The sequence below is a fragment of the Jaculus jaculus genome, chromosome 3, assembly GCF_020740685.1.
Source record: "Jaculus jaculus isolate mJacJac1 chromosome 3, mJacJac1.mat.Y.cur, whole genome shotgun sequence".
Classification (NCBI taxonomy): domain Eukaryota; kingdom Metazoa; phylum Chordata; class Mammalia; order Rodentia; family Dipodidae; genus Jaculus; species Jaculus jaculus.
In genome coordinates, this window is record NC_059104.1 from 9,592,294 (window position 1) to 9,608,693 (window position 16,400).

Sequence of the window (16,400 nt, forward strand, 5' to 3'; positions counted from 1 at the left end):
GCGGTTAATGCGCTTGCCTGTGAAGCCTAAGGACCCAGGTTCGATTCTCCAGGTCCCACGTGGCACATGCATCTAGAGTTCATGTGTGGTGGCTGGAGACCCTGGCGCACCCATTCTCACTCTCTCTCTCTCCCCTCTCTCTGGCTGTAATAAATAAATAAATAAAAATAAATCGTAAAAAATTTTTAAAAGATGCATGAGTACGGATGTTTATTTTATAGGTACATATATACACATACACACACACAAACAAAAGGCAGCTGCCTTTACTTTTTACCAGGAACTTTCATAATCTACCCTACCTTATAATAGTGTTCATTTCCTATCATTCATCTGGAATGATGAAACACACTCCAAGTCCCTAAACCGTGGAAGTACCTGCAATGCTTGTTTCTGATCCATCCTTTCTTGCCATTGTCTTTCTTCCTCCTCTTCTGAACTGAAAGTCAAGCACATATTTAGAATGTCCTTGACTTTTAAGGCTACTCACAAAGATGCTTCTTGAACTCAAGGCACTATTAGTCACCAGGACTCCAAAGGTAAATAGAACAGGACAATGTGTGATTCCAGGGTGTAGTGGTTTGATTCAGGTGTTCCCCCATAAACTTAGGTGTTCTGAATGCTAGGTTCCCAGATGATGGAGATTTGGGAATTAACACTTCCTGGTGGCAGTGTATTCTTGGGGGCGGGCTTATGGGTGTTATAGCCAGTTTCCCTATGCCAGTGTTTAGCACACTCTCCTGTTGCTATTGTCCACCTTATGTTGACCAGGGGATTATGTCTACCCACTGCTCATGCCATCATTTTCCCCTGCCATCATGGGGCTTCCCCTTGAGTCTGTAAGCCAAACCTCTTTTTCCCACAAGCTGCTCTTGGTTGGGTGATTTCTACCAGCAACGCTGAACCTGGCTGCAACACAGGATGTCTCTGTCTGGTGGGGAGCACATTCAAGTAACTGGTTACAATATCACCTCCTTTAACCTCTACTCCAAGAGGACAGAGTTGCTGACAATGAACAGAGGAGAGTCACAGCAAGCCAGTTTGAATGGAAAGGAGGGCTTTCTAGAATCTTCTACCATTATACTGTTTGGAGTTATCCATAAATATAGAGACAGAGTTGAGCCAGGCGTGGGGACACACACCTTTGAGGCAGAGGTAGGAGGATTGCTGTGAGTTCAAGACCACCCTGAGACCACATAGTGAATTCCAGGTCAGCCTGGGCTACAGTGAGACCTACTTTGAAAAACCAAAAAAAAAGACAAAGTAAGTGTAGTTGTAGGAAATGAGGGAAGAGCACGTTCTAGACACAACGGAGTTCCACATCCCCTGGAAGAAAGGACAGGACAACCTGTCCATGGACAGTGCGAGGAGCCCAAGAGGGAGGGTGGAGAAAATGATTGAGGGGTTGAAGGCTTATCTTGAAGAAATAAAACTAGCTGGGCATGTATGCCTAATAATATAATATTAAAATAACATAACAATGATGCATGCCTAATAATGCATGCCTGAATCCTAGCACTGCAGAGAGTGTAGCAAGAAGCCTGTGAGTTCAAGACCGGTCTTGGCCACAGGGTAAATCTCAGGTCAGCCTCAGATTCAAAAAAAGACCCTGTCTCAAAAGAAATGAAACGCTATGAAGTTTTGCAAGTACCAGAACTGGGCTTTAAAGAGTCTACGTACCCAGCAGGGACTGGGTAAGGAGGTGGGGCCGAGGTGCTGCCAAGGGATTAGAGCGCGATCGCGAGAAGACAGGAGGAAGCTTGGGTGCCACTCGGGTCCCGGGAGGTGATGGCGAGGGCGGTAACGGAGAGAAAGAAAGCAGGCTGCGGCAAAAGCTACAATGGGGCTGCAGGAATGGCTTAACAGTTAAGGCACTTGCCTGCAAAGCCAAAGGACCCAGGTTCAATTCCCCAGGGCCCATGTAAACCAGATACACAGGTGGTGGCACAAGTGTCCCTGGCACACCAATACATTCTCTTTCCCTCCTGCTCCCTCTCTCTCTCTCTCTTTCCCTGTCTCTCAAATAAATAAATAAAAATTATTAAAAAAAAAAAAAAAGCTACAATGTCCCCTGGGAGGGAAGTGGGGACTGGAGAGAAAGCTTCCCTGTCCAGACTTCTGGCCCTCCACACACACACATCCTCAGTGCTAAGAGCCAGTGGAAGAGAACTCGGTGGAGGAGTGGCCAGAAAGGCCCCAGAAGGGCAAGTCTGCAGGACGTGGCCCACCATGGGCACAGAAGCCCAGAGCGCTGAGAAGCAGCGAGCATCTGCCTTCGGCGGTGCACGGTGCTGCAGCCTGGTGAAGAGACAGCTGAGCTAGGAGCAGGTCAGGCAGCAGCTGCAAGCTAAGTGCAAGAAAACCTACACCCGTGTTCTGACATGTTTTTAAGTCCTCAGGGCCAACAGTGACTGCCTCACAACGAGAAAGAGCACAAAACAGTAAATCACAACACAGACAAGTCAGACAATGGAAAATATAACCTTTGAGAACCCGTCCAAACGACGCAAAGGGGCCTCTCAGATCCATTAACAAAACAAGTGTTTCAGTCCTGCTGAACATACCAGTGATTAAAAAATGAATGTTGAAGGAGTTAAACACTCACCTGTGTTTTTCTTCCTCTTGTAAAGGTGGCAAAGCATAGATGTCATCTTCTCTTTGAACCTGTGTAAGGCTGGGGAGTGCTTCATTTCTGAAAGGCACACAGAGCTTTCAACAGAGATCATATGAGGTGGCATCTTCAGTCAACCCTCCCCCGACTGGTCACACAGGCCCTGCTCAAGGGCAGTAGCTGTCCCCTCCAGACCAGCTGTCCCCAGGAAGTCTCTGCAACAGCTCAGTACTACACAGGGAGAAGGGGAATTTGCTGGGACTCCTCACAGCTTTTGCCTCAGCACAAACTGCAGTCATAAAGACAAGCTTTATCCAAGTAGAAAGTAGGCTGAACTCCATGGATGTATGAAGCCCTAAGTTCCATTCCTAGGACAACTGAAAAGGTAAAAGTAAATGAACTAATTAATTTTAAATCTAAGCAGTCTGCCCCAACATCTTTTGCTCTCTTGTTGGCAAAGTTGATTCTCAGAGTTTTCCCAATTTCAAATTAACAAGTCTAATGACATCTACTTATTCCTCTCAATTTAATCTTCATTTATTGAAAGTCGAAATTAGGTAAGGGGCTAGGGAGATGGCTCAGCAATTAAAGGCATTTGTTTGCAAAGTCTACTAGCACAGGTTCAATTCCCTAGCGCTGATGCAAAGCCAGATGCACAAAGTGGTACATGCATCTTGACTTTGTTTGCAGGGGCAAGGGACCCTGTATACCCAACTGGCACTCATGCATGCAAATTCCTTCTCTCTCTCTCATTGCAAAGAAAGAAATACAGATACTTTTTAAAACTACATTAAATAGGGAGAGAGCACATGAGGGATTCACACAGAAATGAAAGACTTGGGCTAGAGAGATGGCTTGCTTAGTGGTTAAGGCACTTGCCTGCCAAGCCAAAGGACCCAGATCGTATTCTCCAGGACCGACGTAAGCCAGATGCACAAGGTGGCACATGTGTCTGGAATTTGTTTGCAGAGGTTGGAGCATGCCTTTTCTTTCGTTCTTTCTTTCTTTCTCTCTTTCTTTCTCTGTCTCTCTCTGCCTGTTTCTCTCTCTCAATTACAAAATAAATAAACTTTTTAAAAAGAAAGAACTGAACGACTCTGTGAAGCACTCTCTAAAGTAGGTGTGTTCGTCCTCTTGCCTTTTGCTTCTGAAGGCTGTTTTGAGAGCCTGTCTCTTCAGAAATGTCTTCAACAGCTTCTCCGCGGTTTTCCTGGCCTCACCGGAGGCGGAGTCCTTCCTCTGTCTTCTCTTGGCCTGGGACAGGGAGGGGGACAAGAGTTCACTTTGGGGTGGTACTCTGCCTAAAACATTGATTTGGCCAGTGTTGAACTCCAGCTGTTTTAGTGCTTTGCTGAATTTCTCTTCAATAACATCTTTCAGTCCTGCTATGTATGGACACTCAAGTCCCTCCTAAACACTGGAAAATGTGTGTGGAAAACTGTTAGTTTACTTTCAGTTTCTTTTAACTGCCCTTCTATGGCATTAAGAAACCCAAAACTTGGGCTGGAGAGATGGCTTAGCGGTTAAGCGCTTGCCTGTGAAGCCTAAGGACCCCGGTTCGAGGCTCGGTTCCCCAGGTCCCACATTAGCCAGATGCACAAGGGGGCGCACGCGTCTGGAGTTCGTTTGCAGTGGCTGGAAGCCCTGGCGCGCCCATTCTCTCTCTCCCTCTATCTGTCTTTCTCTCTGTGTCTGTCGCTCTCAAATAAATAAATAAAAAATTTAAAAAAAAAAAGAAACCCAAAACTTAATGATATATAATCAAGTAAATGCTTCCTAAAGTAAACTATCATTAATTTATTCTTTAAAACATAACATTCCAAAAATAATTTCCAATATTGTGCTTTTAAAAAAAATTATTGGCTTCAGGGTCGTCCACCGCCATGTTCGGTTCACGCGCCACGGTCACCAAGAGGTATTTTGGTCGTGTGTTTGGAGGTTCTGACTGAAGTGATTAGTCTGCTATGGATTCTGTTCCAGTGATTAGGTTTGCTCTTCGTGAACTGTTGCGACATCTTGACCTTTCCCTATACATTTATTCATAATTACAGAGTAATGATTGGTTGCGGACATGGCTGAGATTAGCCGCACTTGCTTACAAGGCGAGCTGACATGGTTCAATTCCCCTGTACCCACGAAAAGCAGACACTCGTAGTGGGCATGTGTCTGGAGGTCGTTTGCTGCGGCAAGAGGCTATGGTGCGCCCTTTTTCTGTCGCCCTCCTTCCCCATAAACAAAAAATTTTAAAGTTCTTTTTTTGGGGGTAGAACCTGATGGCTTGTATGTATTTAATCCTAGCACTCAAGAGGGAAGCAGAGGTAGGACTGCTGTGAGTTCCAGACTAGCCTGAGACTACACAGTGAATTCCTTTTCACCGTAGGCTAGAGCAAACCCTACCTCCAAAAGCCCCCCACCCCCAAAAAAAGGAAAAACATTTCATTAAGAGTTTCAAAAACAGTTATGTTAACTTTGGTAATGTATGCATGATATACATACATGTAAAATATGATAGTTCCTTGGATGCAAATCACTCAATTGTAGGGAAGCTATTGTAGGATTAAGTCTAGAAGCGTGGTGCTAACAGGCCAGAAAGTCAAGGTGATCTTGTTGGGAAGTTCACTCCAGTTTTGGTCAAGGAAAACAATCAGCAATTCAAAAGAAGCCTCGAATGGCGTGATGGCATATGCCTTTAATACTCATGCTTGGAGGCAGAGGTAGGAGTATCAATGTGAGTTCAAGCCACCTTCAAACTGCATAGTGCATTCCAGGTCAGCCTGAGCAATAGGGAGACCACACCTATAAGAACCTGAAAATTAATAAATAAAATTAAAATAAAAAAAAATTATTATTTGGGGCCTGGGAAGATAGCTCAGTGGTTAAAGGTGCATGCTTTTTTTTTTATAAAAAAAAAAAAACAAAAACAAGAAACACAAAAAATATCTCTTGCATATATATACTGTAGCACCCAACCCTCAACATGTGAGATCCAGTCCCTAAACTGAACAGAACTACCCTGTAAGCAATGCCCGGCTAGGCGGAATGGTGTCACTCTGCACTGACACCCCGAAGGGGGACAGCACTCCAGAGGGAAAGGGCGGGTTTTCCATTTCCCGAAAGACCCCTTGTACGCAGCTACTCTTGTTTGAAAAGGGCGTGTGTGCCTTTCGCGACTTTTGAGGGCTGGATCTGTGGCGGGTCTGGGCGCTGCCCAACAGCCCCAGAGGACGTCCCTTCCCAAGAGCACCGCACTGAGGGCGAGCAGCTGGTGGGCGCCTGCGGTGTCTCCGTCAGCCTGCTTTGAGCGAAGCAGTGAGCAGATAAATTCCCAAACTCGGCAGCGCAAGCTCTGCTTTTCTTACAGCACAACTACGTGCTCTGCTCCTTCTTTCACAAGTTCACACTCACACTGCATTTGACCATATGCAACACTATACGCTCTGTTCCTTCTTTCACAAGTTCACACTCACACTGCATTTGACCGTATGCAACCCCTATACGCTCTGTTCCTTCTTTCACAAGTTCACACACACACTGCATTTGACCGTATGCAACCCCTATACGCTCTGTTCCTTCTTTCACAAGTTCACACTCACACTGCATTTGACCATATGCAACCCTATACGCTCTGTTCCTTCTTTCACAAGTTCACACACACACTGCATTTGACCGTATGCAACCCTATACGCTCTGTTCCTTCTTTCACAAGTTCACACTCACACTGCATTTGACTGTATGCAACCCTATACGCTCTGTTCCTTCTTTCACAAGTTCACACTCACACTGCATTTGACCGTATGCAACCCTATACGCTCTGTTCCTTCTTTCACAAGTTCACACACACACTGCATTTGACCATATGCAACCCCTATACGCTCTGTTCCTTCTTTCACAAGTTCACACACACACTGCATTTGACCGTATGCAACCCTATACGCTCCATTCCTTCTTTCACAAGTTCACACTCACACTGCATTTGACCATATGCAACCCCTATACGCTATGTTCCTTCTTTCACAAGTTCACACTCACACTGCATTTGACCGTATGCAACCCCTATACGCTCTGTTCTTTCACAAGTTCACACTCACACTGCATTTGACCATATGCAACCCTATACGCTCTGTTCCTTCTTTCACAAGTTCACACACACACTACATTTGACCGTATGCAACCCCTATACGCTCTGTTCCTTCTTTCACAAGTTCACACTCACACTGCATTTGACCGTATGCAACCCTATACGCTCTGTTCCTTCTTTCACAAGTTCACACTCACACTGCATTTGACTGTATGCAACCCCTATACGCTCTGTTCCTTCTTTCACAAGTTCACACTCACACTGCATTTGACCGTATGCAACCCTATACGCTCTGTTCCTTCTTTCACAAGTTCACACACACACTGCATTTGACCGTATGCAACCCCTATATGCTCTGTTCTTTCACAAGTTCACACTCACACTGCATTTGACCGTATGCAACCCTATACGCTCTGCTCCTTCTTTCACAAGTTCACACTCACACTGCATTTGACCATATGCAACCCTATACGCTCTGTTCCTTCTTTCACAAGTTCACACACACACTGCATTTGACCGTATGCAACCCTATACGCTCTGTTCCTTCTTTCACAAGTTCACACACACACTGCATTTGACCGTATGCAACCCCTATATGCTCTGTTCTTTCACAAGTTCACACTCACACTGCATTTGACCGTATGCAACCCTATACGCTCTGCTCCTTCTTTCACAAGTTCACACTCACACTGCATTTGACCGTATGCAACCCCTATATGCTCTGTTCTTTCACAAGTTCACACTCACACTGCATTTGACCGTATGCAACCCTATACGCTCTGTTCCTTCTTTCACAAGTTCACACTCACACTGCATTTGACCATATGCAACCCTATACGCTCTGTTCCTTCTTTCACAAGTTCACACTCACACTGCATTTGACCATATGCAACCCTATACGCTCTGTTCCTTCTTTCACAAGTTCACACTCACACTGCATTTGACCGTATGCAACCCTATACGCTCTGCTCCTTCTTTCACAAGTTCACACTCACACTGCATTTGACCATATGCAACCCTATACGCTCTGTTCCTTCTTTCACAAGTTCACACTCACACTGCATTTGACCATATGCAACCCTATACGCTCTGTTCCTTCTTTCACAAGTTCACACTCACACTGCATTTGACCATATGCAACCCCTATATGCTCTGTTCCTTCTTTCACAAGTTCACACTCACACTGCATTTGACCATATGCAACCCCTATACGCTCTGTTCCTTCTTTCACAAGTTCACACTCACACTGCATTTGACCATATGCAACCCCTATACGCTGTTCCTTCTTTCACAAGTTCACACTCACACTGCATTTGACCATATGCAACCCTATACGCTCTGTTCCTTCTTTCACAAGTTCACACTCACACTGCATTTGACCGTATGCAACTCTATACGCTCTGTTCCTTCTTTCACAAGTCACACACACACTGCATTTGACCATATGCAACCCCTATACGCTCTGTTCCTTCTTTCACAAGTTCACACTCACACTGCATTTGACCATATGCAACCCTATACGCTCTGTTCCTTCTTTCACAAGTTCACACTCACACTGCATTTGACTGTATGCAACCCCTATACGCTCTGTTCCTTCTTTCACGAGTTCACACTCACACTGCATTTGACCATATGCAACCCCTATACGCTCTGTTCCTTCTTTCACAAGTTGACACTCACTGCATTTGACCATATGCAACCCCTATACGCTCTGTTCCTTCTTTCACAAGTTCACACTCACACTGCATTTGACCATATACAACCCTATACGCTCTGTTCCTTCTTTCACAAGTTCACACTCACACTGCATTTGACCATATGCAACCCCTGTACGCTCTGTTCCTTCTTTCACAAGTTCACACTCACACTGCATTTGACCGTATGCAACCCTATACGCTCTGTTCCTTCTTTCACAAGTTCACACTCACACTGCATTTGACCATATGCAACCCTATACGCTCTGTTCCTTCTTTCACAAGTTCACACTCACACTGCATTTGACCATATGCAACCCCTATACGCTCCGTTGCCCTCTCCCGCCCCCACGAAACCGCTTTTCTTCCTTCCACCCACTAGGTCAGCCCCCCCATCCCCAAAGTGGTGCCCTCTGCTAAGTGGGTTCTCCATAAAGTCCTGAGCAATGGCACACAGTCGTTATACACATGGACCCACTAAACATACATGCTACCTAATGGGAAAACTCAGTAAGAATTCTATCATTAGCTCCATGGTGTACTTTATAAATAAATAAGCCATTTAGAAATAAACCAAAAGGAAAAAAAAGACTGTTTACTTGTTAAAAGATAAAATTTTAAAACTTTACTCAAAGCCAGGTGTGGTGACGCACACCTTTAATCCCAGCACTTGGGAGGCAGAAGTAGGACTGCCATGAGTTCGAGGCTACTCTGAGACTACATAGTGAATTCCAGGTCAGTCTGGGCTAGAGTGAGACGCTACCTTGAAAACTAAAAAAAAAAAAATTTAATTAATTAATTTTTTTATTGAAAACATTTGATAATAGTTTTGTGAAAAAAAAGAGGAAAGAGAATTAGATGACACTTACCAAAGTCTGTTTCTTTAACAGTGGGGCGTCCCCATCAAATACAAAAATAGGACGGATGCGAAAAAACAAGAGCTTGCAGAGCCGGTGGAACAAAGTGAGAAGGTGCGCGTTTTCTATGGGGTTCCCATGCCGATCCCGGACTCCTTTGAGTGCCTGGTTTAGCCAAATGCTGATATCTGTGAGAACGGTTAAAGGAAAACACTCTGGAACGCCTAACCCCAGCCTCAAAATGTCAAAGTGAAAGAAAAACACCTGAACCTCTTAATCAGCCTGTCAGCTAGCTGTACGTCAGCTCTTTGTTTTTGTTGTTGTTTCAGTTTTTGACATTTTCATACATATTACTTTTTGATGATCTGTACCCCACATTACCCTTATCCCTCTCAGTCACTTATATTTCTTCTCATCTCCTTGTAGTGGCTACGATATGGGGAAAAAATGACTCTCCCTCTCTGGTAACCATTAACTGTCATGAGCTCATTACAAAGTGACCTCCCCAACACGCCCCGCCACCCCCCTCTACAGAGCGTTCCTGGACGCATCACATGTGGGATTAATGCAGGCAGCTGTGTTTGCTGTGGGTCCACAGGCGCAATGGCCTTGTCACGCCCAGGTGCCAGAGCTCCACAGCCCCTGCCCCCCGCTCTTCCGTTCCTGCCCATCTTCCACTCACACGAGGGATTTTTAAACCAGAGACAGGTTCGTCCTCTAACGTCTACTAGCTGTAAGCTAATCCAGTGAATCTGCTTTGTGATAAAAAGAAATGTCTAGTGGCAAACACGTGCCATGAAAGCAGAGGGGGATTACCTGAGAATGCCAACGAGAGGTGTAACCGGGGAGAAAATACCTCAAGGACAGGAGTGAATATCAACAGAGATATACATGTGCGACACGTCGTAATGAAGCCCATTATTTAGAATGGGCTAAAAAAAAAAAAATGTTTTCATTTCATTGGGGAAAAAAAAAAATACTACTAAGGGGCTGTAGAGATGGCTTAGTGGTGAAGACACTTGCCTGCAAAGCCAAAGGACCCAGGTTCGATTCCCCAGGAACCACGTAAGCCAGATGCGCAAGATGATGCACGTGTCTGGAGTTCGTTTGCAAGGGCTGGAGGCCCTGGGGCGCCCATTCTCTCTCTCTTTCTCTCCTTCCCTCTCCCTCTGACTCTGTCTCTCTCAAATAAATAAATACACAAATATTTTTAAAAATACTACAAAGGCTGGAGGTGTACCTCAGTGAGTCAGCACTCGGGTAGCACATACAATACCGGGGTCAATTGATAACTAGCACGGGGGAATAAAGGGGGCAGATGTGGCAGTAATGAAGCCGAGATGCAAGGAAGGCGCGCTGCGAGCCGGGGATGCACAGCAAGTGTCTCCAAAAGAAACCACTCGTGTACCAGCTAGACACGTGTACAGTACACAAAGTTATCTCTGCTGAAATTAATCTATGCTCTCTGCTTGGAATTTTGTAAACTTCTCTTTACAGTGCTCTTTTTGAGTGCGCCCGGGTTGTCCATGGAGTGCCCAGCCCCCTGCTGGGCCTGCTGCCTCTCTCTGCTGCAAGCTCCTACAACTTACAATTCAGGAGCTGCTCGGCAGTGATCTTTGCTAGGCCCATTCCCCGCTCCTGTCTGCACCACCTGCAAATACTTCAACCACCACCACACCCTGCCCACGTTCACCTCTGTCTAGAGCAGACTCTCCCAGATCCAATAGCCCAGCTGACATCCCTACCTGATGCCTCGTAGACATTTCAAATTGAACATGACCCAACTCAAAATTTATGTTTTCACCACTAAGCTGCTCACAGCCCATCAGTGAATCACTCACTCCCTTCACCTGAGCCAGAATTCTGGGGTCAGCCAAATAATCCCTCATCCAACCAGTTCGAGAACCTACCAAGTCTACCTTCTAATATACCTGAAAAGTACAATGAGGTCTCACTAATGTATTAGTAAGAGCATGTTCAAGTTTCCCACTCACTTTAGAATATCCACAACTCAGCCAGGCCAAATGAGCCAACGGGTGCAATAGTGGCACGTCTGTCATGGTGGAAACTAACTGCCCTCTAATTGGATTGGACGCATGCTCCATGGGAGGGAATACATCCCTGATACTGAAAACTTAAAACAATGGTAGTCATGAGCCCGAGGGATGTAACGTCTACTGCTGTCTGGCTAAATGTATATACTATGCTTACCAAACTGCCCAGTAAGCACTTCTCTTAATGTTCATACCCTTATATTAATGCTACTCTCACTTTTAGTAGAGAATCTTCTCTTTTCAGATGGCAGTGACCTTGGGATAACTCAGAAGGCATCATGGTGTTGGAAAGAAGTCACCAGAGTGCTCAGTACTGTAATAATATCTCTATCACATCTTCCAAGGCTCAGGGTCTAATGTGGAACAGGTGACAGAAAGAACGTAAGAGCCAAAGGAAGAGTAGGGCTCCTTACAACATGCTCCCCCCAGGAACAAAATGGCCTGGATATCCATGACCTCACAGTGCTTGACACTACCTATATAAGACCATCATAACAGGAGGAAAAGATCATGACATTAAGATAAAAGAGAGGGTGATTGAGAGCGGGAGGGGATATGATGGCAAGCGGAGTTTCAAAGGGGAAAGTAGGGGGAGGAAGGGTATTACCATGGGATATTTTTTGTGATCATGGAAGTTGTTTATAAAAATTTTTTAAAAATTTAAAAATTATAAAAAAGGATATCCACAACTCTTCCCTTGACCTACATAACCCCTGAATCATCTGATCTCTGCTCATTTCTCTTGTCACATGTTAAGATACTAGCTTTTCAAAAATGCTGGAAATTTCTCAACTCCTTCCTGCCTTCAGGACTTCACCCCATGACCCTTCCTCCCCCTCTTAGCACACCACCGAGTCTAAACCATGGGACACTTTCCTGGTAGTAGTACAGACGTAAGAAGTGGTCAGGCCAGGATCCATCTGACGGGCAGAGGCAAGGACTCTGCAACTCAGCTCTGCCTTCTGTGGCTCGGGCTTGCCGTGTTGAGGTGGAGTTGCAGCAGTGGCTACACGGCCATGGCTTCAAGTTTAAAATCAACAAACCTAATTTCCAATAAACAGCTCTCAGCCCTATTAAAGCAGGATGTATTTCCTACAGCTTTTAAAACACTATTAAACCCCATAGGCCAAAACACTAAATTATGCTCAGGTGATTCTTTTTTTTTTTTTTTAACTTTTAAATTAATCATGGTCAGGCCAATTCTCATCTAGGGCCTTGAAGTCTAGAGATTTTCAAACAAGCTGAAAGTGTGCAACTTGTCAAGCTTCAGCATATTTATAGGGCTAGAAATGTCCCTTTTGAATTAAGATCCAAAATCCAGTAACATTTTGGAACAAAAGGTAAATTTCGTTAGTTACGTGACTAGAGATTTAATTAATCCCCGTGTATGTTAGCCAAGTGTAAAATCCTAACACATTTAAATGCATCTACATTAACGTCTGTAAGAAACAACAACAAAAAAAACTTAACTATGAATTCTTTGACACAGACATTTAAACTGTATAAATAAGACACTCAGCTATCCAGATGGTTCAAATACCAAACACTTTATTTGGTAATATAATTTGTGTAAGAGTAAATTATGAACCTGGTATAATAGTGGATAAGTTCTTTATTAATAAAAGAATAACACCTGCATTTCAGGTGTCTGGATTCCCATGAAGAGACAACAAGGAAAAATCAATTATACAAGTAATTGCGTTATTACATCATATGTATCAGGTTACTGTAAGCAGAGTACCTTTGACAGTACTGTTTAAATGATCCAATCTTCCAGAAACGTTTACTAACTTCATACATATGACTCCACATCCCAAAAAAGGACCCAGCCAGCCACAAGCTGATGATCTAAACGCCATGGTCTACCTGTCCTCTGTCGTCTCAGAACCTGGGATGTAGAACTTCACAGGGCTTCAACACAAAACCACCTAAATCTCTACTGACGTCATCAGATTTTTCAGTGGTGAGGATGGGTCCCCCACACTTACTAGGAAAGCATGCCACGGAGCTGAACCTCTTAGTGGTGAAGTTTTAAGGGTTCCTGTCACTGAAAATTGTGCTTCCCTCCACTAAGGTTCCAGGGGTTGAGGGCAGTGACACTGAGAAACCACGTGGGGGCAACACAGCGCACGTGATCCACAAACCAACACCTCTTGCACAAAAACTGTCAAGGCAAACTTTTGTTTAACGGGAGTATTGCAACTTGGCACACAATGGCACTTTCTAAAATGAGCAGTGTTCCATTATTTATAAGTTGCACACACAGTGAGGAATTGACCACCTGGTCAACGGCTTCTGGGCTTAACAAACTCGCACTCATCCCCAGCTCACACGCACACCAATACTGACATGAGTCTTTCCCGTCCTCGCTGAGGAAGCGGCCTAAGTGCCTCTGGCTTCTGAGACAGGGGAAGAGGTGCAGACAAACAGATGAAAACGCCAGACATTCAAACCAGTACGAAAGAAAGAAGGGAGGAAGGAAAAGCAGCAAGGGAAAGGGGCTGGAGGGATGGCTTAGTGGTTAAGGCATTTGCCTGCAAAGCCAAAGGACCTCAGTTGGATTCCCCAGAACCCACGTTAGCCAGATGCACAAGAGGGAACACGTGTCTATAGTTCGTTTGCAGTGGCTGAGGCCCTGGCGCGCCCATTCTCTCTACCCCCACCCCTTTGTCAAATAAATAATTGTTTTTAAGTTAAAGGCAGTTGCAAAGCCTGAGGGACTGGGGTTCAATTCCCCAGTACCCACTTAAAGCCAGATGCACAACATGACCATGCATCATCGAGTTCGTTTGCAGTGGATAGAGGCCCTAGAATGCCCATACTTCCTTTCGCTCTCCTTCTCTCAAATCTCTAAAATATTTTTAAAGGGAAAAATGGGATCAGAACTCTACTTTGTTGTATCCATGACCTTCCACTCAGGTTAACGACTTTCAAGGTTTGCCGCCACTTTAGTATTCAAGTCACGTCCACTTCGCAGAGGGGGGATACCCAGAGTCACCTCCACTTCGCAGAGGGGGGATACCCATCGTCACGTCCACTTCGCAGAGGGGGGATACCCAGAGTCACCTCCACTTCGCAGAGGGGAGATACCCAGAGTCACCTCCACTTCGCAGAGGGGGGATACCCATCGTCACCTCCACTTCGCGGAGGGGAGATGCCCAGAGTCACCTCCACTTCGCGGAGGGGAGATGCCCAGAGTCACCTCCACTTCGCGGAGGGGAAGATGCCCAGAGTCACCTCCACTTCGCGGAGGGGAGATGCCCAGAGTCACCTCCACTTCGCGGAGGGGAGATGCCCAGAGTCACCTCCACTTCGCGGACGGGAGATGCCCAGAGTCACCTCCACTTCGCGGAGGGGAGATGCCCAGAGTCACCTCCACTTCGCGGAGGGGAAGATGCCCAGAGTCACCTCCGCTTCGCGGACGGGAGATGCCCAGAGTCACCTCCACTTCGCGGAGGGGACATGCCCAGAGTCACCTCCACTTCGCGGAGGGGACATGCCCAGAGTCACCTCCACTTCGCGGAGGGGAAGATGCCCAGAGTCACCTCCGCTTCGCGGAGGGGACATGCCCAGAGTCACCTCCACTTCGCGGAGGGGAAGATGCCCAGAGTCACCTCCGCTTCGCGGAGGGGACATGCCCAGAGTCACCTCCACTTCGCGGAGGGGACATGCCCAGAGTCACCTCCACTTCGCGGAGGGAAGATGCCCAGAGTCACCTCCGCTTCGCGGAGGGGACATGCCCAGAGTCACCTCCACTTCGCGGAGGGGAGATGCCCAGAGTCACCTCCACTTCGCGGAGGGGAGATGCCCAGAGTCACCTCCACTTCGCGGAGGGGAAGATGCCCAGAGTCACCTCCGCTTCGCGGACGGGAGATGCCCAGAGTCACCTCCACTTCGCGGAGGGGACATGCCCAGAGTCACCTCCACTTCGCGGAGGGGACATGCCCAGAGTCACCTCCACTTCGCGGAGGGGAAGATGCCCAGAGTCACCTCCGCTTCGCGGAGGGGACATGCCCAGAGTCACCTCCACTTCGCGGAGGGGAAGATGCCCAGAGTCACCTCCGCTTCGCGGAGGGGACATGCCCAGAGTCACCTCCACTTCGCGGAGGGGACATGCCCAGAGTCACCTCCACTTCGCGGAGGGAAGATGCCCAGAGTCACCTCCGCTTCGCGGAGGGGACATGCCCAGAGTCACCTCCACTTCGCGGAGGGGACATGCCCAGAGTCACCTCCACTTCGCGGAGGGGACATGCCCAGCGGGCACACAGCACCGCCCTCGGTGACGTCCCAACCCCCGGGAACGCGCCCGGTTCCCCCGGGAGGACCGTCCTCCTCCTCCTCCTCCTCCTCCTCCTCCTCCTCCAGGAAGAGCCTGGCAGTCACGGCCTCCGCGGCGCCGGCAAGGCCTGAAGGATACCCACAGCCAGGATCTTCCCCTCCAGCGTCTCGGGGCTGACCTGGCGGCCCGAGCACTCCAGCAGCTTCCAGAGCCCCTGCACTCCCATGGCGCGGACGCCCGCGAGCCCTCGGATCGGCGTCCACGGCAGAGGCGCCACGGCCCGGAGAAGGCGGTCCTGTTCGGCCCCACGCGGAACCGCCGTGTCCAAGTCCGCGGCGCCGCCGGCGACGTGAAGGCGAACACCCACACGGGAGCACTTCCGGCGCCTGCCCCGCCTGCCGGAAGGCCGGGACCGGAGGACGGCCGTGTGCGCGAGGGGGCGCGCATGGCGCCCACAGCCTCCCATACGTGCGCATTCCTCGTGGGCGACCTGGCTGAGGAGGAGCGGGACGGCGTGGACAACCACAGGCTCCCGTCGCCCCCCGGACCGCTGTTTCTGCTGCGCATCCGTAAAACCGCAAGAACTGAGCCCTCTCAGCTTCCGTCTACCGAGACGCGCAGGGCGGAAGTCCCGCCCCCGCGCGTGCAGTGACGTATATTCCCTGCGCCTAGAGGGGTCCGGAAGTGATCACGCGGAACCGCGTCAGTGTCTACGTAGCTGTCTTTTGCCTTGCGTCTTAAAAGACACTATATATGCGTATATACAAATATTTTATTTATTTGTGAACAGAGTATGAGCACACCACGGCCTTTCGCCAGCTGCATGG

At 47.5% G+C, this 16,400-nt stretch overlaps 1 protein-coding gene across 1 annotated transcript in view; it reads right to left on the bottom strand.

Moving 5' to 3' along the window:
* The window catches only part of Ercc5 (ERCC excision repair 5, endonuclease), a 33,956-nt gene extending 18,092 nt beyond the window's left edge, over positions 1 to 15,864 (bottom strand). The window contains exons 1-5 of the mRNA XM_004663364.2: positions 15,712 to 15,864; positions 9,253 to 9,428; positions 3,750 to 3,865; positions 2,606 to 2,692; positions 379 to 439 (exon numbers count right to left, since the gene is read on the bottom strand). Coding sequence (XP_004663421.2) covers positions 379 to 439; positions 2,606 to 2,692; positions 3,750 to 3,865; positions 9,253 to 9,428; positions 15,712 to 15,799 — 528 coding nt within the window. The 5' untranslated portion in view covers positions 15,800 to 15,864. The remainder of the gene's footprint in view (positions 1 to 378; positions 440 to 2,605; positions 2,693 to 3,749; positions 3,866 to 9,252; positions 9,429 to 15,711) is intronic.
* Between the last annotated feature and the right edge of the window lie 536 nt (positions 15,865 to 16,400).